Source organism: Tenrec ecaudatus, chromosome 7 (assembly GCF_050624435.1).
Source record: "Tenrec ecaudatus isolate mTenEca1 chromosome 7, mTenEca1.hap1, whole genome shotgun sequence".
In the NCBI taxonomy this organism is placed as follows: Eukaryota; Metazoa; Chordata; class Mammalia; order Afrosoricida; family Tenrecidae; genus Tenrec; species Tenrec ecaudatus.
The window spans coordinates 10194342-10219953 of record NC_134536.1 but is presented as its reverse complement, the minus strand read 5'-3'; the positions used below and the strand labels follow the sequence as shown (position 1 = coordinate 10219953).

At 47.6% G+C, this 25612-nt stretch overlaps 1 protein-coding gene across 2 annotated transcripts in view; it reads left to right on the top strand.

The window, feature by feature from the left end:
• Positions 1-17721: 17721 nt before the first annotated feature.
• Positions 17722-25612, top strand: part of ZDHHC14 (zDHHC palmitoyltransferase 14) — a 319518-nt gene continuing 311627 nt past the window's right edge. The window contains exon 1 of one of the 2 annotated variants that reach the window (XM_075554333.1): positions 17722-18556. In XM_075554333.1, coding sequence (XP_075410448.1) covers positions 18312-18556 — 245 coding nt within the window. In that variant the 5' untranslated portion in view covers positions 17722-18311. The remainder of the gene's footprint in view (positions 18557-25612) is intronic. The other variant, XM_075554334.1, reaches the window with a different exon arrangement.

The following is a 25612-nucleotide window of genomic DNA, read 5'->3' as shown; positions in this document are numbered from 1 at the left end:
TATGGGGTTCCACCAGTCTCCTGGGGATAGATTTTTAAAATTTAATTTTATTGGGGGTTCTTACAGCTCTTATCACAATCCATACATATATCCATTGTTTCAGATACATCTGTACATATGTTGTCATCATCTTTTTCAAAACATTTTCTTTCTACTTGAGCTCTTGGTATCAGATCCTCATTTCCCCCTCCTTCCCCCACCCTTCCTTCCCCATGTCCCCTCGATAATTTATAAATTATTCTTTTTTTTTCATGTCTTATACCGACTTATCTGAGAAAACATATTATGTGTAAATACATTTATTCATTTTTAATAAAATTGATGATGGAAGCAATAAGACAAACCCATTTTTTAAAAATGAAGAAATACAAAAGTATTTAGATAACATAATAAAAATACAACAATCACCTCGGTACCTCTCCTATAGCTTAAGAAACAAAATATTTTGTATTCTTTCTCTTTATTATTCTGTTCTTCTTCTTTCCTTACGGTGCTGACAAGGTAGCACGAGTTTTACATTTAGCATTCCTTGGACTATCTATGGAGAATCCCCAGTGGTGTAGTGATTATGTGCTGGGCTGCTGACCGCACAGTCAGCAGTTCAAAACCACCAGTCAGCTCCACAGAAGAAAGAGATGACTCTTTACTCCCATAAAGAGTGACAGTCTTGGAAACCCACAGGGGCCTTTCCACCCTGTCCTATAGGGTTGCTATGAGTGACCCTTGACTCAGTGGCAGTGAGTTAACTAGATATGTGTGCATACTGATTTGACTATTTATGTATGTATCCATAAGCAATGTTACTGCTATTGTTAGGTGCCATACAGTCAGCTCTGACTCGTAGCAACTGTGACGGTTAAGGCTGTGTCAGCTTGGCTATGTCAGGATTTCAGTGTTTTGACACTTAACTTAGAGTCATCCTCTCTGATAAGAGTGAATATAATGCGATTCCATAGCTAGGAGGTCTGCTTTGAGCAGCCTACGATTTGAAAGAGAATTTCCTCAAGGATGTAGCGTGCTTTCAATATATGTAGATGCTCTGGCAAAGTTTGCTTGTTTCTCGATGAGTCTGGATTCTGTCATCCCCTTCCCATCTGACCTCTGGGTCTTTGGACTTGAGCTAGCAGCCTGCCATCTGACCTGCTGATCTTGGATTTATTTGCCTCTGCAGCAGTGAGCCCACCATCTGACCTGCCAATGTTGGTTCATCAGCTCATGTTATGCTAGTCAGGAAAAATCTCCATCCTTACATCTAACCCACAGACTTACAACTTGCCTGCCTCTACAACCGTGTGGACTATTTCCTTAAAATAAACTTCTCTGCATATAAACCTACACAGGCTTTACTAGTTTTCCTTCTCCAGAGAATCCAGCTAAGGATAGCAATCCTATGCTCAATCGAATTAAATACTGTTCCATCCTGCACTATCCTCAAATCAGCGCCATGTTTTAGCTCATTGTTGCAACTGCTCTTCCTCTTTCGTTTTCACTGATCTTCTACTTTACAAAGCATGGTGTCCTTTACAGAGACTTAGCTCTACTGATAGCATGTCCCAAGTAAGTGAGACAGTGCCTTACCATCCTCTCTTCGGAGGTACATTCTGACAGAACTTCTTCCAAGACGGAGTTGTTTGTTCTGATGGAATTCCTTGGTGTATTCAATATTTTTGCCAGCACCATCATTGAAATGCATCATTTATTCTTTGCAGCCAACCTGCAAGAGAAAGGTGTAGCAATTTGATTCCGTAAAGATTATAGCATTGGAAAACCCTATAGGGTAATTCTACCTTGTCTCATAATGTCTCTATGAATCAGAATCGAGTCAACGGCAACAGGATAAGCAATATATACTGTTAATTCACATAGAAGTCATTATATAGGTATCCTTCAGAAATTTCTTTTCATTCATTATATATATTTTGAAATCGACATGTTTTACTTCTAGTTTTAATTATTTTATTTTCACGCCTGTATAAAACTCTACTGCAGCGGTTCTCAACCTTCCTAATGCTGTAACCCTTTAATACAGTTCCTCATGTTGTGGTGACCCCCCCACCATAAACATTTTTTTGTTGCTACTTTATAACTGTCATTTTGCTACTGTTATGAATTGGGCAACCCCTGTGAAAGGGTTGTTAGACCCCCAAAGGGGTCATGACCCACAGGTTGAGAACTGCTGCTCTACTGTGTTCTATCACTTATTTATCTCGTTTCCTTCCACAGGCAAATAGGCACAGCTCACTTACTTAACTTGCCTTTGTAGCTTCACAGACACGGTGTGGATTGTACAACCTGAAGGTTGTGCCAGCCCTGCATGGCGCAAGTCTGCCGGCACCTTTTCCCCAACAGCACGTACTTTCTTTGTGATTCCCATGCTGCGTCAAGTGTTACATGGTGCTATTGCATACTTAATAGACTACGGTTATAGGGAAACGTGACTTATATGCAGGGGTGTTGTAGCTGGGTGTCGTCGAGCCTTTCTGATCCATAGCGATCCTATTCACCACAGAACGCAACACTGCCCGTTCTTGCCCCACCCCCACCATTGTCCCTCTGCCTGAGCCCATCCTTGCAGCCACCGGCTCCGTCCATCTCCGTCAGGGCCTTCCTCTTTTTCGCTGCCCCTCCGCTTCTCCAGGGACTGATATATTAGGCCGGGTTGGCTAGAGAAACAAATTCAGTGACACTCATATATGTGTAAGAAAGTGCTTTATACCAAGAAATAATTGTATATCAGAAAAACATCCCACCCCAGTCCAACTCAAGTCCATAATTCTGAAAGTAGTCCATAAATCCCTCTTCAGACTCACACGGCCACATGCGATGATACAGAATGCAGGAAGTTCACAAGCCAGTTGTGCAGGGCTGCATGGAGCCAATGGTGGTGGCTGCATCACAGGGCTATGGCAGGCTTCCCCAAGACTCACCAGCATGAAGATGAAGTCAAAGAGAGGCGGGGTTCCCAGGCCTCTCCTTATGAAAAGGTCACGTCCACAAGGAGGCACTATGAGGCTGTGACCTGATTGACAATCTAAACTCCACCCCCTACACTTTTATATCTTCAAGTTGATATAAAATTATGTAACCACCACAATTGATCTCTCCTGATGACATGTCCAAAGTATATAAGATGGAGCCTAGCCATCCTTGACTCTATGAAGCACTCTGGCCACTCTTCTCCCAAGACTGACAGGTTCGTCCTTTTAGCAGCCCATTGGACTTACAGCGTTCTTCCCCAGCACCACAATTCAAATGCACTTGTTCTTCTTTGGCCTTTCTAACTCAATATCTAATTTTCACATGAAGAAGAAGCAATTGAAAACACCATAACTTAGGTCAGGCAGACCTTTGTCCTCAAAATGACATCCTTGCTTTTCAATACTCGAGAGAGGTCTTGTGTAGCAGGTATACCCAATGCTATGCATCTTGATCTCAATTGCTGCATCCATGAGCATTGATTGTGGATCCAAGCAAGACAAAATCTGTAGCAGCTTCAATCTTTTCTCCATGTATCATTTATATACATTAGGAAAGTGTGGCAGTTACATAATATCCTGTCAACTTGAGTGAAGCGGTAGAATCTAGTCTGTCAATCAGGTCACAGCTAATGAGGCCTGTGTAGGCAGGGCTTTCTCCTGAGGATTCTGGGAATGCCTGTCTTCCTTCCTGGTGGCAGTACACACACTATCTCTCTATGAGACATTCCTGTTGACAAGACACATGGAGCTACGCTGATGAAATCAGAGCCCTGGAGCTGGAGGAGTCACGTGGAAACCCATGCCAGCACTGAGATATTTCTTCCGCCACTGGATCCACAAGATTTTCCACCCACTGGCCTGTGATCTTCCTGCATTTGACATCATTATATGTGTTGTATAAATCTGAAGAGGAATTTATAGACTGGTATCAGAAATATGGCTAATATCAGACTTATGGACTATCTGGATGGGGCTGGAATGTTTTCTTATTATACAATTTCTCTATGATATAAAGCTCTTTCTTATACACATATGAGTGTCTATGAATTTGTTTCTCTAGTCAACCTAGACTAACACATTATATCCAATGGACTTGTGTCCATGTGGGTTCAAACTTCAATCCCCGTTACCAATTGTTTTAGGCAGGGTTCTCTAGAGAAATGAAACCGGGACACTTATGAGTGTGTGTGTGTGTGTGTGTATACACACACACACACACACACACACACACACACACAGCGAGAAGGAATGTAACAGCTAATTAGTCCACCCAGCAGTACAAAGGTTTCAGTTCAATTCACTTCTGTGGAACAGTTAATATAGTGGAAGTCCTTCAACTCACATGGGTTGTGACATCCAAGGTCAAGGAAGATGACAGCAGAGTCTTCCCGTAGGCAAGGCAAGCAGAGTCTGCCACAGGCAGCAAGCAGCAGGGCGGGTCACCAACAGTCAGGAGCTCAGGAGCTTAGTGAAGCAGGCCCAGATGGGATATCGAATGCAAGCAATGTAAGGCGACAGGGTCCACCAGCCTCAAGCTCAAGCTGTGTACACACCAGCAGTGTGGTGAAGCAGGTCTCCAAGGAGCCTCAAGCTCCAGTGACATCATGTCTATGGGTTGGCCTGGTCCACAGGTAGTGTAGCTCACAGGTTGAGGCAGAGAACTAGCTACAGCAGCAGCACACATGCTCCAGCACGCTCTGGTCACCAGAGGACAACGGGAGGGGGGGGGCTTGCAGAGCCATTTATCCCTTTGCCCTGCAATCAAGCCGTGACCTGATTAATCCTGCATGTTCCTTTTGGTCAGGTTGGCAAAATAAACCTACCTATCTCAGAAACAAACAAACAAGCTCGCTTTATTGTGATCTTTGTCTTATGACTGTAGCCTGTAACCAAACTTGCAACAGCTCCAAGAGCTGCACATATTTGGGTTATTTGGTGCTTTTATTTCCCACTGGTGAACAACGACTCAGTGCCCGTTGCGGCGTTCATCTTCTTCTGCGTGGTGCTAACGGCCTAGATGAAGGCATCCCATGAGCGTTCCATTGCTTTGCCCCTTCTCCAGCATTTGGCATTGTTTCCATTGTTGCTTTTCATCCGCATCAACATTTGCTCCTGCATGTTGCTAGACAATGGGATGGGGGTGGGAAGATACTAATCCAAACCCCAGACTACTCATATTTCATCTTTCAGTAGGGGTATTGGAAGTTTCAAGTGTAATCAAAGTTCTACATAAGAAAGGGAATTTGTTTAAAAACCTTTTTATTGTGATATGGGTGAAAGTTTACAGAGCAAATTGCTTTTTCCACTCAACAGTTGATTTTGTTTCATGTCCTTGATTGCGATTTCCACAATGTAACAGCATTTTTTTCTATTTTCTTCCTGCATTTACCATTTCCACTGTTCCCAAGCAAAGAAATCTTGACGAGAAACTTTATTTGAATGAGCATTGAATAAAAAATAGAAATAATCATTTTTCTGTATTAAAGGGTACTCAACAAGGAATTAACAACAAAGAATGAAAGTCACATTTATCCATGGAGAGATTGTAATCACGCTGAATTTTGAAAGAATATGGCAATTTAAATTAATCTACACTGTCCTTTCCCAATTTCAATGTAATTATAAATGACTACTGCCGACCCGAGGGCAGTGCACTGCTGGACCCAAGGAGATGAATGCTCCTCACATCTTGCCTGTATCCAGAGAGGAAAGCAGCACAAGAGAGTTCTTCCTGGGCCTACAACACACCAAAAAAAGGAGACAAAATTCTAAGGGTGCTGTTACTCTAGCGCAAGTGAAAAGACTGAGGTAGACCTACATCGTTGTTGCTACGGTCGGGTGCCACCAAGTCAGTTCGGACTCATCGCAACTTCTGCACAACGGAAGCAGACACTGTCCAGTCCTGTGCCGTCCTCACCATCCTCCCTGCGCTTGAGCCCCGTGTTGTTGCCATGGTGGCGAGCTGCCTCCTAGAGGGTCTTCCTCGTTTTCGCTGTCCCTCTACTTTACCAAACATGATGTCGTTTTTCTTTAAATAATAGTTTTATTGACATCTGACTCAATCCAATATATCCATTCATATGCAATTCAGTCGTTCAAGCCCATCGAGTGGAGTTATACAATCATCAGAGCTATCAGTCCCCCCCACCCCCACCCCAGTCCCCCTCTCTTCCCGTACGCTCAGGGAACTGTTACTTCAGTTACTGTTTCTGGAGAGTTATCTATCTTGACTTTCTTGTACCAAACAATCTTAAATATGCAAATGAATATGTGCAAATCCAACATAATTAATGAGGTAAAACGAATTAAAACCTTAAGAGCAAGGGGAGGAAATATTAAAGAACCAGAGGTTATTTATGTGGTGCAACCTGATGTGCTTTTCCAGGGGCTGATCTTTCCTGACAACTTGTCCAAAGTAAATGAGATTAAGTCTTATCACCCTTGCCCCTAATGAGCACTCTGTCTGTACTTCTTCCAAGACACATCTGTCTGTCCTTTTGGCACACCATGGTACTTTCAATATTCTTTGCCAGCACCACAATTCAAAGACATCAATTCTTTGATCTTCCTTACTCAATGCCTAAGTTTCATATGCACATGAGGCCATTGAAAACGACATGGCAGAGAAGCAACAAGCCCACAGGGAAGCAGCACACCAGCCTGGGTGATCATGAGGTGTTGAAGGGATTAGGTAACAGGCATCAGAACACCCCAAACAAACAAACAAACAAACAAAAACAACCCATTTAGGCAGAGACCTAAAACCCATCTGTAGACAATGGGACATCACCTCACAGAAGGGTCACAGGAAGGAATGAGTCAACCAGGGTGCAGTAAAGCACTGATGAAACACACAATATTCCTCTGGTTCCTTAAGGCTTCTTCACCCCCCACTATCATGACCCCAGTCCTGACTTTCACATAGAACTAGACCAGAGCTTGTACACTGGTACAGATAAGAGCTCAGGACACTTAGAATCTAGGTCAGATAAACCCCTCAGGAACAGAAATGGGAGTAGCTATACCAGGAAAGTGGGGAGAGATCGCAATGATCGACACATAACCACCATCACCACGCGCACCATGAGGAGGATGAAGAACCGAAACCATGGTGGAAGGGAGACAGTGGTCAGTATAAGATATGAAAATAGTAATAATTTATCAAGAGGTCACGAGTGGAGGAGGGGGGAGGGAGGGAAAAAGAGAGGAGCTGATACCAAGGGCTCAAATAGAAAGTAAATGTTTAGAAAATAATGATGGCAACAAATGTACAAATATGCTTGACACAATTGATGTATGGATTGTTTTGAGAGTTGTAAGAGCTCTCAATAAAATGACATTTAAAAGAAAATCCCATGGCTTGGGTCAGGCACACCTTGCTTTTAATACTCTAGAGCAGTGGTTCTCAACCTTCCTCAGGCCGCGACCCTTTCACACAGTTCCTCATGTGGTGGTGACCCCAGCCATAAAATCATTTTCGTTGCTACTTCATCACTGTCATTTTGCTACAGTTAAGAGTCAGGCGACCCCTGTGAAAAGGTCACTCGACCCCCAAAGGGCTCACGGCCCACAGGTTAAGAACCTCTTCGAGGACTTGTGCAGCAGATTTACTTCACCCAACTGCCGATTCCAGGGGACCTGAAAACAAGCTTTGATGTTCAGATAGAGATTGCTGGAACCCTTCACACTGGGGCCCTTCGTCAGCCTTCGGGTTTGGGAGTGAACTCACACACCCGGCTCCATTTCCAGCCAAAGAACAGACAGACCTGTAAGGGGACCAGTAACACTAGGGAGGTATGCATCACTCAGAATAATTAACCATTTTCGAGCAAAAAGGCAGCACGTGTCCAAGGGCCAAGTTCTGAAGGGCTAGGAACAAAGGAAGACGGGCACAGGAAGCCCTGGGCGGAAGTGGGCTAAGTGATGTTATATTGTGGGCGTTTCCATCAATGGCATAACGCAACGGTGAATGTGCCGTTGAATGGAATACGGGTTTTGCTTTGTAAGCTTTCACTCAATTAACAATAAAAAGTTTTTAGAAAATGAATGACAACACTTGAAAAACTCAAAGTGCTTTGATCATTAATGAATTGTCTGGTTAAGATTTAAAAAAAACCCTAAAGTATAGTTTAAAAATTCCATACTTGCAACACCTTAGTATTCAAGGTCCAATATTGAATAAAAAGTGACTAGACCTATGAAGAAACAAGCCAATGTTCCCTATAAATAAAGGGACACAAACAAACAGCAATAATAAGTGGAAATGAACACGGAGATAACTCAGAAGTTTGTATCAGCAAATAAAGGACTTTATAACAATTTTTATAAGTATATTTAAGGACTTAAAGGAAAATATCACAACCAGTCAAATGGAGTGGGGAAGTCTAAAAGAGAGCCAAATGAAAATTCAAACACTGAACATCAAATATCTAAATTAAAAAGTCAGTTGGCTCGGTTTCATGGCGCCTGGCAGGGGGAGAAGAAACGGTCCGTGAACTTGACAGGTGACTGGAATTTACATAATGTAAAGAAAGTTGAGAAAAGTGAATGTTTTTCAAAGCAGTGACCCAGCGCTCCAATGGCCGAAGGGACAACATGAAGCCATTGTGCACATGTGGAACTGGACTCCCAGAGTGACAGGAAGGAGGATGTTATGTTTCCAAATTATGTGGAGAATATAAACTTTCAGATCCAAGGAGCTCAGCAAAACTGAAGCACACCACCTGCCGCTGCAGAGTATGGACAGGCTCCAGCAACCGCTTCCTTCTCGTGGGAACCATGGCAGATCCTAAAGCAGCGCACCTCACCGCCAGGATGGCATACTTCTAGCACCGCAGTCTTCTGTTGCCCTGAACCCAAAGCCCGGTGAGTGCCCACCTCCACAACGTATTGTGAAGAAACATCAGACAATCCCTCAGAGAGCCCGGGTGGTACCGACAGTCAACGTGCCTGGCTGCTAACTGAATGGGTTGGAAGTTCGATCTCCCCAGAAGCACCTTGGAAGAAAGATCTGGTGATCTATTTTCCCCGAAGCAGCCAATGAAATTCCCAATTCTACGCGAACATACACAGGGGTCACATGAATCAGAGCTGACTCAATGACAACTGGTTTGTCCTTCAGAAATGTCATGTCAAGAAACTAAACAAAGACGTGCGGGGAGGAGCGGGGAGGAAGGGGAAAGAAAAAGAGGACCTGATGCCAAGGGCTTAAGTGGAGAGCAAATGTTTTGAGAATGATGAGAGCAATGAATGTACAGATGTGCTTTACACAATTGATGTATGTATGGATTGTGATAAGAGTTGTATGAGCCCCCAATACAATGATTAAAGAAAGGAAGAAAGAAAGAAAGAAAAAGAAAGAAAGAAAGACTCAGTGGGGAAGCATTCAATTGCTAACTTAAAGGTCAGAGGTTCGAACCCTGCAGGGGCTCCATGGAAGAAAGGTCCTAATTGTCTGCTCCCATAAAGACACAGGAACCCCTTTGGGACAGCCCTACTCTGCCCTACAGGGCTGCTCTGAGCCAAAATTCACTTGATGACACCCGACAACGACAAGACATAGTAGCCAAGTGCAATGCTACATTCTTGATTGGATCCTGAACTGGGGTGGGGGGGGGGGAATGAGCTCCATAGGACATCATTAGGACCATTGATGACATTAGAAGATGGACTAATATGTGTAAATATGCTAGTGTCTAATTATATGAGACTAAAACCCAAGCCAAACTAAGTGCCATCAAGTCGATTCTGACTCACAGCGACCTGTAAGACTGGTAGACCTGTCACTGTAGGTTTCTACGAGAGTAACTCCATATCTTTCTCCTGTGGAGCGGCTAGTTGGAACTGCTAAGCTTGCGGGCAGTAGCCCGACGTGTAACTCCCTACACCACCAGGGCTACTTAGATGGTGCTAAGTATGATTATACAAGACCAAAGTGGTTAGACTTCTTTACTTGGGGGAGTGTGTGCGGGGGGGTAGTTAGGTTAAGAGAAAAATGCTTTAATTAAAAAGAAAGCTTTTTAAAAAGCATACAGAATGAGAACAGCATGCAGAATAAGATCCCATCTTTTGGTTAAAGGACCTTATATGTCTCTGTGCACATGCACACATCAAATGCATTATATAAGGATGATCAGCAAAATTTTAATGATTGTTATCTCGAGCTGGGAGCCTTGGCGGGGTCATGGGTACGTGCTGGGCTATGGTCCACGTGGCTGGCGGTTGTGAACCAGCAGTAGCTCTGTGGGAAAAAGACCGGGCTTTCTACTCCCGGGGTTATAGGCTCAGAAATCCCACCCAGGATTGCTACGAGTCAGCTTTGACTCGATGCCTGTGAGTTTGGTTTTGGTTTATTTCAAGTTGGCGGGGATTTGGATGCTTTTAACGTTCTTCCTAACGATGTGTAATATGAATTTTTCTTTGCACATGTATTATTGAGCCCACCCAAAGGAAGACTTTTTAGCGGCAAAAGAAAAGCTAGGAAAAGTCTCTGGGGAAGAAATCTCAGGAAAATTCTAGATTCTGTTTTTTCTGTCTTCTTTAAAGGTTTCTCCCAGGGATGAGTTTCTTCATTTTCAGCATCGTGCCTGTTTTGACACACGATGCCCCTGAACGTGGGAGCAGACGTAACCGTTTGAGCGCATGCTCTGATTTTCTGAAGTTTGTTCGGTGCTCCGTGAGCTTCAGTAGCTACTTCCCGCCGGCCTAACACTCAGCCTGCTTGTACCTGGAAGAACGCCCCAGTTCAGGCACGCTGCTTCTGTCACGGCTGATGGAAGACTTTGGGAAACAGATAGTGGTGGAGGTTGTACAACATGGTGAATGTAATTTCTGTCACTGAATTGTACATCTAAAAAAAACTGAAATGGACAAAACATTTTATCTACATACATACCTATAGTTTATAGATCCCATGTTATACATAGACTCATGACAATTTTTGAATGTCCTCTTTGACGTGTGCTCAACCACCAAGTTTTTACCCTAACTTCCTTGCCTTTTTATACAAAACATGACATAGAAATTTCAAAGTGAATAAATTCAGAGTTAAATAATATCATTTAAATAAGAAACATAACATTTACAAAGTTTTTTTTATAACAACTACAGTGTGGCCCATACCTTGAAATTGATGAGGATCTGCATCTGTGGACATGGATGTGAAGAGGGATGGAGAGAGAGTCAATGTTTGGAAGGGAATCCCCTTCCATAAAACCAACTGGTAGCTGATTTTCAGGAGTTTTTCCCTTCGTTGCCTTTTTTCCGCTAGGACCTGGCTGGCTTTCTCTTAAAAAAAAAAAAAGTGTATCGTCTGATGTGGTCTGCTGTTGGCGTTTCCTTAACTGTTTTCTAAAAGGGTTTACTAAAGTCTCGTCAACAGTATCGGTAACATGGTTAACCAGTTAACCTTCTCATGGTGGTTCTTTTAAAAATCTTTCTTAGGATCCATGTTTTTGTTTTTTTTAAATCTAAAAACATTACAAAAAGTCACAAATACTCATCAGAACAAAAAATCATATCATTGTGAATGAGGGGAAGTGCGGACTGGAGACCTAAATCCCATCTGTAGGCAATTGGACATCCCCTTACAGAAGAGTTGTGGGGAGGAGACGAGCCAGTCAGGGTGCAGTGTAGCAATGATGAAACATATAACTTTCCTCTAGTTCTTAAATGCTCCCTACCCCCCCCCCCACTATCATGATCCCAATTCTACCTTACAAATCTGGCTAGACCAGCGGATGTACACTGGTACAAATAGGAACTGGAAACACTGGGAATCCAGGATGGATGATCCCTTCAGGGCCAGTGGTGAGATTGGGGATATCTGGAGGGTGGAGAGAGGGTGAGGTGGAAAGGGGCAACTCATGTCAAGGATCTACATATAACCTCCTCTCTGAGGGAAGGACAACAGAAAAGTAGGTGAAGGGAGACATCGGACAGGGCAAGATATGACAAAATAATAATATATAACTTACCAAGGGTTCATGAGGAAGGGGGAAGAGGGGAAGGAGGGGGAAAAAGGAGCTGATGCCAGGGGCTTAAGTGGAGATCAAATGTTTTGAGAATGATGAGGGCAATGAATGTAAAAATGTGCTTTACACAATTGATGTATGCATGGATTGTGATAAGAGCTGTATGAGCCCCTAATAAAATGATTCCCAAAAAAGTCACAAATGCTAAGAAAATTATAGCAAAACGCTTGGAACACAGCCCCAAACGGTTTAAACAATGCTTACTAACAACGCCAGCTAAGGCCGAGTGACCTCCCAGGAGGGTCACAATCAATTCCTGGTGCCTCCTGAATAGGTCACCTCCCAGCCTTACCTCTGACCATTCTCTTTGCCCCTCGTTCTACTCCAGTTAGACTGTTTTTCTAGAAGATTTCAAACTAGTTCTTCCTTAATGCCACTGTATTTCTCCCCATTCAGGTCTCTACTCAGGAGAAGCAGCTCGTGGTCTCAGACTGCTGACCTTGTGGTTAGCAGCCTTGGCGAGGCCATGGTACTTGGTTATTTGTCCAAACAGTGGTCTAGATGTTGCTGGAAAGATGGCATTAACCTTTGCGGAGAGTCTCCTGAATAGTGTAGGTGGGCCTTTTCCATTCCCTTGGAGGCTTTATGGGTAAAACCTGAGGATTCTCCAGGGAAGCGGTTCTGCCTCAAGACTACAGCGTAGAAATCTGGCTGCGGTTTCCAGCATGTCACCTGACTTATGGGTTTTGGGCTTTCCAGCCCCCATAATTTCTTTTAATAAGTTTCTGCATCTACATCGGCTCTTGGTTCTGTTTCTATGGAGAACCCTGATTAACATGCATCCCCTGGTCTCTAAATATAAACTGGGGAAAGACGAGCTGCACACAATCAGACCTGCTGATCCAGACATTTATTTGCATACAAAAACAAAACCATTGCATTCTTTTAATAAGAGAAATACAGGTAGACCCTAACTTATGGCCCTGTTTCCTCCATTCGACTCCTCATAAATTGCTTCTGATGCTGAATACCCCCTCTTCATTTTGTTTTCATTATTGTTGTCTGTTACTATCAGTATCTTAATAAATCTGATCTTTGGACATCTGCCAGTGAACATCTAAGAATGAAAGACACCAGCCGAGTAGGTGCAGCAGCGTGGCCTGTAGGACACAGGTACGAGAGCAGAGACCACAGATCCCCGAGGGTGGCGAGTCTGGCTCATCAGAAGTCAGGGACAACCAGGAACTGGTTTTGTAATTACAGTTCATCAGAAGTAGGGGCTATCTGAAATTAAATTCTTTCAGAGCTAAATGCATAGAAGCACATGGTGGGCAGGGTGGTGGACAGACTCTAGGGTGCTATTCCACCCGGTAGCCCTCACCTCCTGGTGCTCACACCTTTGAATCACCTCCTCCCCTTGAGTGCGTGCAGAAGATGACTTGACTCTACCAATGTGACAACATCAAGGTCATTCCTGTGTGATGCCGTTACACATGATTCTGTCTTGCTAGTGAGCTCATTCTAGGGACGATCCTTGCCGGCTTGATGAAGTCAGTGCTCGGCAAGCCCGTGTGGCAATGAACAGGTAGTGGCCTCAGGGAATCGCAGCTGAAGGCAGCCTCCCCTGCGCAGCCAGCAAGGAACCAGGGCCCTGCAGATCATACAGAGGAGAACATGACAGTGACCTGATAGAGCGTGAATGCTGCTACTTCTCCCGTTGAGCCTTCAGATGAGCACACAGCCCGGCCACCTCTGTGATGGCAATGAGGAGATCCTAAGATGAGCTACTCGTGTGACTGGGCAACGGACCCACCGAAGCGGTGAGATGGGTGTTTAAGCTCCTACATTACAGGTGGTGTGCAGTCGTAGGTAACCCTTGCAGATGCACCACCCAACTTCAACAACTTTCAACCCTTTGTGAACATCATTTCATCCGATCCCTCACATTTTTTTGGTGGGGGCTTCCGTGTTTTCATGCACATTACAGAGTTTCTATCATTCCACTTGCAAATACTTACTAAAAAGCATAGCTGCAGGGCTTTAATGTTTTGCTATACATGTTGGAACTCAATGGAGATAGCCAGAGTAGGAATCTTTGGTAAAGCTATCAAGTCAATGGATCTAGTGTTGTACCTTGAATAGGCAGAGGAAAAGTGCCTACAATAAACAGAATAATACTGTCAATCTCACTGGCTGGAAAGGACAAAGAAATCACATGAGAGCTGGAACTTGAAATGTTTGAGGCTTGCCAGCTGGTTTTTAAAAAAACAGTGCAGCCACTGAAGACAAAGTGTGTGCATAAGCAAATGTGGTGAAGAAAGCTGATGGTGCCCGGCTATCAAAAGATATAGTGTCTGGGGTCTTAAAGGCTTGAAGATAAATAAGCAGCCACTTAGCTGAGAAGTAACAAAGTCCACATGGAAGAAGCACACCAACCTGTGTGATCATGAGGTGTCGATGGGATCAGGTATCAGGCACCAAAGAACAAAAAAATCATATCATTGTGAATGAGGGGGAGTGCAGAGTAGAGACCCAAAGTCGATCTGTAGGCAACTGGACATCCCCTAACAGAAGGGTCGCGGGGAGGAGACGAGCCAGGCAGGGTGCAGTATAGCACAGGTCAAACATACAACTTCCCTCTAGTTCTTTAATGCTTCTCCGCCTCCACTATCAGGACCCAAATTTTACCTTACAATCCTGGCTCGACCAGCGCATGTACATGGGTACCGATAAGAGCTGGAAACACAGATAATCCAGGACAGATAAACTCCTCAGGACCAATATTGAGAGTAGTGATACCAGGAGGGTAAGGGGAAAATGTGTGCGTGGGGGGAGGGGCGGAGCGGGAAGAAAAGGGGAACTGATCACAAAGATCTGCATATAACTCCCTCCCAGGGGGATGGACAACAGAAAAGTGGGCAAAGGGAGACATCGGTCAGTGTAAGACATGACATTTTTTAAATAAGTTATCAAGGGTTCATGAGGGATGGAAGTTGAGGGAGGGGAATAATGAGAAGCTAAAACCATGGGCTTAAGTAGAAAGAAAATGGTGATGGCAACAAACAAATGTACAAATGTGCTTGACACAATGGATGGATGTATGGATTGTGATGAGCTGTGAGAACTCCCAATAAAATGATTTTTAAAATAGTGCAGCCACACAGTACTCACATAGACAGTTGCTGTAGAATTGCTCTACCTCACAATGACCTTACATACAACCGAACAAGATCGTGTTTGGTCCTGCACCATTGGCAAGATAGCTAGAGTTCACCTGTGACTAACGTGCCAACTCAGTGTGGCTTCCTTCACTCTCACAGACTCTGTGCTTCACCAAACACAAAGTCCTCCAGATGTTCTGTTGTAATCCATGTTTTCCACTGAATTCTTATCATCCAAACAAATGTTTGCAAGTAGACCCCCAGACCTTTCTTCCTGGTCTGTCTTAATCCGGAAGCTACACAGAACTACTCAACAATGTCCACTACCAGTGATCTTGCTGGTGTTTGAAATACTGGTGGGGCAGCTTCCGGCTTTATAGCAGCATGAGGGCAAGCTGAGAGAGAGATGGTGGACCAAGCATTTAATTATCCCGATCATAAGCTCTTCTGGCATACAATGTCTAAAATAATTCGAACCTAATTCTGAGGATGTATTCAAGATCCTACCCATCCCAAGACTCCCCCATGACTGCTTTGGATGGGATTAACTGGCCATGAAACCATAGCTGTTGAGTTGATTCCGGCTCCCGACAATACATTTTGCAGACTAGAATGGCTCCATAGTGTTCTCTTGGCAAAGAGCCCCGCTGGCCGATGGCTAAGTGCTAGGTTGCTAACGGATAGCTTGGCGCATGGCACCCTCCTAACAATCTCCTGGGAGAACCCCAGCAATTGCACCTGGAAAACCCTACGGGGACAGTGAGTCGCAATTAACCTCAAGGCATCCAACAGCAATAACAATCTGCGAAAGGGCCTTGCGTGGCAGTTTGCTCTAGCCCACTAGCCAAAAAGTTGGTACTGAGCACAATGCTGGTGGTTCGGATCCATCCAGTGGCTTTGGGGTAGATGCCGAGTGGTCAGCTGACGCTGAAAACCCAGATCTACTCTGAAGGACGTGCTGTTGCCTCCAAGTGTCTGAATTTACGAAATTAAAAAATTAATTTTAATTAAAAATATTAAAGAAAAAAAATCTTTAAGGAAACAATAGCTCTCCAGGTCTCTCTGGATGGCTTCAACCCCCAAACTGTCGTCAGCAGCCTGGGGTTAGTAGCTTACGACAAACCATGTGCACCACGCAGGGAGCTGCTCACTCGCAATTCTTTATGATCTCATGCTATAATCGCACCAGCGTCACTTCTTTTCCTCTCTTGATAAAACGACTTTCTCTCACTCTCTCTGTCTCGCAGCCACAGCTCACCCAGGCAGTGTTTGAAAGGGAAATACTCCAGGGCTCTAGGTTCCCATCTCCCTCCCACCGAGGAGCTAGGTGATTCCTGGCAAGTAGCTAACCTTTCGCTAAAGCGGATACAATAGTGGCCCCCAAGGTTGTAGAGATTAAACAATGAACATGTGTAACATGTAACGTGACCAGCACACAGAAGACACCAGCCTCAGCCCAACACCCCTTTGTTGGTGCTCGTCTCCAACCACCGCACACCGAGCGCCCAGCTCCGTCCTCTCCCGCCCCCGTCGCGGGGCATGCAGGGAGTTGTAGTTTTGAGGGCCACAAGTAGGGCTTCCTCTCGGCGCCGGGTGGGGGAGCGGACAACTACATATCCCAGCGTGCCGAGGGAGGAAGGGGGCGGGGGAACCGAGCGTCCCTGCCCGGCCCTCTCACGTTCCGCTGCTCGCGGCTCCGCGGGCTTTGGCTCGGACCCAGGCGCTCCGGGGAGGGAGCGCTCGCGAGCACTAGCGCCTCAGCTCGCCGGTCCGTAGGGTCGAAGGCACCCTCTGGAGAAAAGCAGCCAGCTCCCCTCTGGCTGCTGCGGGGACTCCTCGGGGGAAAGAGAGCCAAACTAAACGTTCCGCACCCGAGAAGTGGGAAGAAAGGCCGGGATGGGCCCCCAAACACACTGCCGCCTTAGCCTGGTCCCAGAGGGACGCAGGGCGGCGGCCGGAGACGCCCAGGCCTTGCTCTCCCTCCTCCGCTGCTTTCCGGGCATGGACTCCGGCTGGGGCTCCCGTTCCAGCCCGTGCCCCCGGCAGCCCCCCGCCCGAGCCCAGCGTCCAGGGCCTCTCGATGCGGCCCCGCCGGCGGGCGGTGCTGGTGGCCGTGCGTCCCCGCGTCGCCCGAGCGCTCCCCGGCCCCAGACTCCGCGAACGGTGTGGGTGGCGCGTCCCAGGTGCCAGCGGCTGCCGCGATAAAGCCGCGGGAGAGGCCGGGAGGCGACCGCGGCCGGCGCACGCCGAGGAGGCGGTGGCCGTGCCCCGCGCGCGCGTGGTCGCCTGACCCGACCTCGCCCCGGGCGATGCCTTCCCGGGGCCGCGCGCGGAAGCGGGAGCGGCTGGGCACCGCGGAGGGCCCGGGCCGGGCACCGGGGGGTCGCGGGCGAGAGGAGGAGAAAGAGGAGGAGCCGGCGGGCCGGCGGGCGGGCGGAGCGGCCGCGCTGGAGCCGCGCGCGCGCGGGGCTGAGCCTTTGCAAACAAGTGTCCGTCGCCGGCTGCCCGAGGCCCGGACACGCGCGCTCGCCGGCCGCCCGGCTCGCCGGGGCAGGAGGGAGCGGGAGCCCTCGCCGCCGCGCCCCGGGCCCCGGCTGGGCGCGGGCCGGCCTCGGGGCTGGAGCGCCGCCGCGGGGTCGCCTCCGGCGTTCGACTAGGTGGCTGCAGCCCGAACGCACGGGCTCGCCTGTCCCCACCCCTGGGAGGGGTTGCCGGGCGCCGAGCGGCCGCCCAGTCTCCGCCGCTCTCTTCCCCGGAGGCTCCGGCGGCTCGAGCGAGGACGGTTCCTGAGCCAGCTGGCCGAGGCGCCCCCGAGGCGCCCGGCGAAGCGGCGGCCGCGTCCCCAGTCGCAGCGCAGCGCGCGCGGGTGGCCCGGCGGAGCGGGGGCGCGTCGGCGGGCCGGGGGCGCGCGCCGGGCGGCGGGCCCGGGCCGGGCGGCTCCCCGCGCCTCGCAGAGCCGCGGAGCCCCGGGGCGCGGGCTGGCCGGGCCGGAGGGACGCGCCTTCCCCGCTAGAGCGCTCTTTGGCTATGACAGCCCGGACCTGCCGGGGGCGGCCCTGGGTGTCCCCGGCAAAGTTGTGGCCGAGCCGGGCGCGCGTGTAGGGGCCGCGGCGGCGCGGCCCGGGGCTGGGCTCGGCGGCGGCGGCGGTGCCCCCGCGGCGCTCCCGGGGCCGTGTGCCCCCGGCCGGCTGCCCTCGTGGATGCCTCCGGGCGGCGGCGGGCCCATGACCGACTGCGAGTACAGCCAGATCAGCACCCACAGCTCCTCCCCCATGGAGTCGCCCCACGAGAAGCGGAGAGTCGCGGCCCGCAGGAAATGGGAGGTGTTCCCGGGCCGAAACAAGTTCTTTTGCAACGGGAGGATCATGATGGCTCGGCAGACCGGCGTCTTCTACCTGACGCTCGTCCTCATCCTGGTCACCAGCGGACTCTTCTTCGCCTTTGAGTAAGTGGTGGCCACGCCGCGCCCCCTGGCCCCGGCCCCTGCGCGCGCCGCTTTCGTTTTCTGCAAGCCTCATCGCCGCTAAATTGTTATATAATTCCTTCATGTGTGTGCTCCCGTTTGTTCTTGGAGAGGTGCATTTGCTCTGCGGTCCCCGGAGACCGCGCGGTGGTTCTGGGTCGCGTTTCGGGGCGTGGATGAGAGAGGGAAGTGGGCACACCTGACAGGTTGCTCCCGCAGCGGGGTGGACCCGTGGGCCAGTGGCCGCTGCCGACTTCGTGGAACCAGCGGCTAATCGCTCCATCAGGGATGCATAGGATTGTCCTCATTTCTGGGGAACAAGATTTAAGGTTATCTTGTTTAGCTCCGTTTACTGGAACCTCACATTTCTTCTCCGAATCCTGAAGAATCTTGGTTATAAAATTTAGGTCCAAAAGAGCGTAGGCCAACCCGATGCCAGGACGGAGGGGCCGCTTCACTTTTCATTCACCTTAGATGGCCACCCTTGAATCATTTCCGATTTCCCATGTGGTTGTGAGCCGCCCCCACTCATAGCAACCCTCTGTAAAACAGGAAAAGGCTGCCGACGCATCCTGTGCCAGCCTCGTCCGCACTGCCAAGGTCTAACCCCTTCCTTGTGGCAGCCACTGTGCCAGTGGTCTCATCTTCTCTGACCCTCTTCTAAAACTACGTCTTGCTTCCAGGGGTGGCTCCTCTTGATAACAGGTTCCAGGTCTGTGAGATGAAGTCTTCCCTGCTGCCTTCTAAGGAGCAGTCTGGCTACACTTCTTCCAAGACAGGATGTATTTGTTCCTCTGGCAACCCCCTGTGCTTTTGGCATTCTCCACCAGCTTTTGGTATTCTTTCAATGCATCATTCCTCTTGGGGCTTCCTAATTCACATGGGTGGGAGAAAACTCCCTGCCGTTGAGTCCATTCTGACTCATAACCACCTACCTACAGGACAGAGTAGAACTGCCCATATGGATTTTCAAGACCATCAATCTTTACAGGCGTAGAAAGCCTTGGTTTTTTCTGGAGGACCAGCTGATGGAGTTGAACTGTCAACCTTGGGGTAGTTGCCCAACACATAACACGTAGATCCACCAGGGCTCCTTCAGATGTCTATGAGGCGGTTAAAAACGCCATGGCTTGGGGCAGGTGCTCCGTGGTCATCAAGGTCACAGCCTGCTTTTTAAAGGGTCTTTTGCAGCCGATTAGCCCAAATGCAATACGTTGCTTAGTTCCATGAAGGTTGTTGCTTCCATGGGCAGTGATTGTGGACCTACATAAAGGGAATCCCGGATAACTCCGATCTTGTCTCTGTTAATCGTGCTGCTGCTGCTTGTCTAGATGTGAGGACGTTTGTCTTCTTTGTGCTGAGCTCTAGTTCACACCGGAGGCGGCGTTCTTGGCCTCATCAGCCAGCGCTTCAAGTCCTCTTTGCCGTCAGCAAGCAAGGGTGTGCTATCTGTATAACAGGTGATTGATGAGCCTTGCTCCAATCCTGATTCCACCTTCTTCTTCATATGAGGCTCCGGCTCCAATCACTTGCTTAGCATACTGATTATGGTGAAAGACTGCAACCCTGACCCACACCGCTTTTCTTTGTTTTAGACCATACCATAGCCCTTGTTCTGTTCTTTGGTCTTTGTACAAAATATGCACGGACACAATGACGCATTTCAAACTTCTCATTTTTCTCAATGTCACCCATCATTTTTTATGGTTCACCCAGTCCATTGGATTTTCATAGTCAATCAAACACAAGTCAATATCTTTCTGGTATTTTCTACTTTTAGCCAAGATCCATCTGATATCAGCAATGATTTCCTTGTGAATGTACTGCTGCAACTGGTTTTGAATGGTCTTCAGCCCAATTTTACTTGTGATAATGGCATTGATCGACCATTTCCATATTCTGTAAAGCACCTTTCTTTGGACTGGAGAGGCCTGTGGATCTCTTCCAGCTGGTTGACCAGGTAGCCGTCTTCTTAAATTCTTGGCCTAGACCAGTGAGTGTTTCCAACATTACATCTGTTTGGTGAGATCTCTCAATTTTACAATCCTTCGGTTCCTGGAGCCTTGTTTTATGCCAGTGCCTTCAGTGCCGCTTGGCCTTCTCCACCATCACTTCTTTGTCATATGTTGCCTCCTGAAATGACTGAACGTTGACCGGTTCTTTTTGGTTCATTGACTCTGTTTTTGCTTCCTTTCGTCAAGATTCTGCCCATCGAATTCCTCAGTGTTGAATCTGGAAGGGCTAAGTGTTTCGTCTCCTTCGGCTCTTTCTGCTAGAGAAATTCTGAATGTGCTCTTTCTTTTTGATTTTCTAACAGAAGACCTTTGTGTATTGCATAATATTTACTTTGTTTTTCAGAGCTGTCCTTTGAAATCTTCTCTTGAGCTTTTACTTCGTCATTTCTTCCTCTTACTTTACATACAGAAGTTAGTTTTAGAGTCTCTCCTAGCATCCCCTTTGTGGTTTTTTCAAACGATCTTTTTCATTTTTAATTATAAATCATTTTATTGGGGGCTCTTATAACAATCCATACATCAGCTGTATCAAGCACATTTGTACAAATGTTGCCATCATCCTTTTCAATACATTTTCTTTCTACTTGAGCCCTTGGTATCAGCTCCTTTTTTCCCCTTCCTCCCTCCTTATGAACCCTTGATAGATTATTGTTGTTTTCTTATCTTACACTGGCTGCTGTCTCCCTTCACCCACCTATCTGTTGTTCATCCCCCCTGGGTAGGGGGAGGGTTATATGTCAGTTATTGTGATTGGTTCCCCCTTTTTCCCGCTCCCCCTTCCACCTTGCCCCTACCCTCATGGTACCACTATTCCCATTACTGTTCCTGGGGTGGTTATCTGTCCTGGATTCTATGTCTGGAGAACTCTTATCTGTACCAGTGCACATGCTCCGGCCTAGCTGGATTTGTAAGGTAGAACTGGGGTCGTGGTAGGGGTGGGGGGAGAGGAAGCTTTAAGGAACTAGAGCAGTGGTTCTCAACCTTCCTCATGCCGCCGCCCTTTCATACAGTTCCTCATGTGGTAGTGACCCCCAACCATCACTGTCATTTTGCTACTGTTATATATGAATCGGGCGACCCCTGTGAAAGGGTCGTTTGACCCCAAAGGGGTCGCAACCCACATGTTGAGAACTGCTGAACTAGAGGGATGTTGTATGTTTTGTTGGTGCTACACTGCAATCTGGCTGACTCCTTCCTTCCTGGTGACCCTTCCGTGATGGAATGTCCAGTTGTTTACAGATGGCCTTTGAGTCTCCGCTCTGACCACACTCACTCGCATCGGTATGACAGCTTTAGGTCTTGTGATGCCTCATACCTGATCCTGTGGACACCTCGTGCTCACACAGGCTGGTGTGCTTCCTCCATGAGGGCTTTGTTGCTTCCCTGCTAGATGGCCACTTGTTTAGCTTAAAGCCTTTAAGACCTCAGATGCCTTATCTTATATTAGTTGGGCACCATCAGCTTTCTTCACCACCTTTGCTTGTGCACCCATTTTGTCTTCAGTAATCGTGTCAGGAAGGTGAGTGTCACAGAATGCCAGGTTATTAGAACAAACTGTCCTTACGTTGAGGAGGTACTGGAGTAGAGAGGCCCATTGTCCGTCTGCTTCCTTAATACTTAACATCTAGATAAATGTACATAGGCCTATAGCCCTATTATATATTAATATATTTATATATGTAAATGCCTATATTTAGACCGCTATAAATGTCTTTCACCTTCTAGTTCTTTCCTCTATTTCGTTTTACTTTCCTCCTGTCCCACTATCATGTTTGACCTTCATTCGGGTCTCAGTAATTCCATTAGGCTACATTGCCCTTGATCGAACCCCACCAGGCATTCTGCACCCTCCTCGCCATTGATCTTGACCTTTTGCTTTTTTTCATGTTTGACATCTTGGATGGCGTTCCATAACTTGTGTCGTCTTCAGTTGCTAGTGCTCAGTGTGTCAGATTGATCTCTGAGATGTTCTCTGCGTTCAGGTGGGATATATTCAGGGATGTACTTAGGCTCTTGGGGACTTGTTTTAATTTTCTTTGGCTTCAACTTGAATTTGTACTTGAGTAGTTGGTGACCTGTAGTCAGCCCCTGGCCTTGTTTAGATTCGAGGGTGTTTAGCAGCATCATAATTTTTTTCCATGGATAGAGTTGCTTTGATTTCTGTGTGTGTCATTCAGTGAGCTTCACATGTATAGGCATTGTTTATGATGTAGTTCATGCGGTTGAAGAATGGTATTTGCGATGAATAGTCAGTGGTCACGCAGAATTCTTTTTTTATTATTGATTTTAATAATTTTATTAGGGGCTTATACAACTCTTATCACAATCCATACATACATCAGTTGTGTAAAGCACATCTGTACTTTCATTGCCCTCATCATTCTCAAAACATTTGCTCTCCACTTAAGCCCCTGGCATCAGGTCCTCATTTTTTCCCCTCCCTCTCCGCTCCCCCTCCCTCATGAGCCCTTGATAATTTATGAATTATTATTTTGTCATATCTTGCCTTGTCAGACGTCTTCCTTCACCCACTTTTCTGTTGTCCATCCCCCAGGGAGGAGGTCACATACAGATCCTTGTAATCGGTTCCCTCTTTCCAACCCACTCTCCCTCTACCCTCCCAGTATCGCCGTTCATACCACTGATCCTGAAGGGATCATCTGCCCTGGATTCCCTGTGTTTCAAGTTCCTATCTGTACCAGTGTCCATCCTCTGGTCTAGGCAGACTTGCAAGGTAGAATTGGGAACATGATAGTGGGGAGAAGGGGGGATCATTTAGAAACTAGGGGAAAGTTGTATTGTTCATCAGTGCTGCATCACCCTGACTGGCCACGCAGAATTCTCTTAAGATCTTCAGCATTGTTTCTCTCACCAAGACCATATTTTCCGAGTACTGATCTTCCTCTCTCCAACGTCTGTACTCTGTTTACCAACAATTAATGGATGATTAATTAAGGAAGTTTGTATGAACTGTTTTCCATATTGGAATATGGATCTCATTCTATCACTGACATCAGTGTGTTTCAGTTAGCCTTGACATTGTGTGTGTGTGTGTGTGTGTGTGTGTGTGTGACTGTGGTGCACTCTTCTTTGTCACTGTCAGCGTAGTGAACCCTCTGATTCAAGATGGCCAGCATCAGTCCATTTCAGCTCACTAATGTTGGGATCTCTTTCTCCCCCGGTCAGCAGGCAGACAGTTCGGCGTCCTTTGGTGGCTAGTGTGTTACTATGCTGGGAGTCATACTGCTGGGACTTCAGATACCAGTAGGCTCACCGATGGCGGACAGGTTTCACTGGAGCGTCTGGTCTGAGACTGGGAAGGACTTTGTGGCCCACTTCCGGGAAATTGCCCTGTGAAACCTTAGGGAGAGCTGCCGAGCTGTGTCAGATACAGTACCTGCAGATGAGCCCCCAAGGTTAGAAGACACTTAAAAAGGCAAACCACTGGGCAAGGGCTGCCTCTTCCAAGTCGGGTCGACTGCGATGCTGTGGGTGGACTAAAGTTTTGGGGACTCTCATCTGTTGATGTGACATTGCTCAAGTAGTTGTGATGTGATTTGACTCAAACAAGCTGCAAGTGTTCATGAACAGTTAGGATGTACAATGTACCAAGTACTGGAGAATGACTTATGAGGTTTGTGAAGTCTTCCCTTTTCAATAAAAAGTCTCATGAAAAAGGTTCAAACAACCACAAGTATGACGTTCCCCCCCCCCCCCACCCCACCATGCCTTCAAAGACTTGGGACCATGAAGCACTGGTACCCGCACTGTAAACTCCTTGCCACTCGATTCCGGCTCATAGCAACCCTTTGGACAGGATAGAGCTGCCCCTGCGTGCTTCCAGGACGGTCTCTATACGGGAGTAGAACGTCCCGTCGCTTGTCTCCCAAGGAGCAGCTGCTGATTTTGAACTGCTGATCTTGGAGTTCAAAGCCCAACACGTAACCACTGTGCCACCAGGGATCCTGCCGCACCATGTGGCAGCTTCTTATTCTGGAAACAGTCCTTTGGACTGTGGGGATTTTTTCTGGGGAAAACGTCCATGCCACTGGTGTTGTTTTCCGGAGGGCCAGAGGTGACCATCGCTGTGCCATGGGATGAAAGCTCTGCTCACTTATGAACTTGGGTGGGGCAGTGTAGACCCGCTCTCAAGACTCAGTTTCAATCGCGTTTGTTGAACGTAACTTCTTATGTCACCTGCCTTGCCCATGCAATATGCAATTAAAACCTAAAACATGCAGTGTGTTTGCAGGGGGTCCTCTGAGCTCCGGCGCCCTGGTTTTCATGGGGAAAGTCCTCTTCCACGTGCTCCCCGTGCTGCTGGCAGGGCTGAGGACGCCTCGGGTGTTAGTCGTGGCTGTCTCTGATACGTGCCCATCGCTCCGTGTTCGCAGTTCCAAGTGCCATCCGTCTCCATGGAATAACTCTGTAACAACTAACACGCACAACCTTTTGGCGGTCCGAGGGATGCGTTTTGTGTCTGCACATTGTGCTTCGATGAACAGTGTTAGCAGGAGAGGAGAGAGTCCTCCTTCCCCCTTGTAAGCTACTTTACTGTTATTCCCACGCACGGCATTCCCCACCCCTACTCGTTCCAGTTGTGTGTTTCTAGAGACCAGTTGGTGGAGCCTGGTGGGGGACCCGGGGTGGGGTGGCCCATTGGGCGCTGGTTGGGTGGGGGTGTGGACTGGCTTTTGAAATCAAGAGTCCAGGTTCTCTGTTGCTTCTGCTGCAGACAGAGTGGGAGGGGAGGAAGGGGTCCTGGGGTTGGGGATGGGGGTGGCGATGCTTGTGCTCTCAGCCGCAAGCACGTGGCATTGAGATAATGACACCATATGGTTTGAGAGAAATGCCACCTTTCTAATTCATGGTGACTTTAATTTGCAGGCAGTCCCCTAGTGAGTGCTCACGATTTTCCTGGTGGGCAGGAAAAGGAGCGCCTGAACTCTGCGCTGTCGGAAGGTTCCTGGTTACTGAAGGGTGGTGATACACAGTCTGCTCTGGGGCCAGAGCGTTGGTTCAT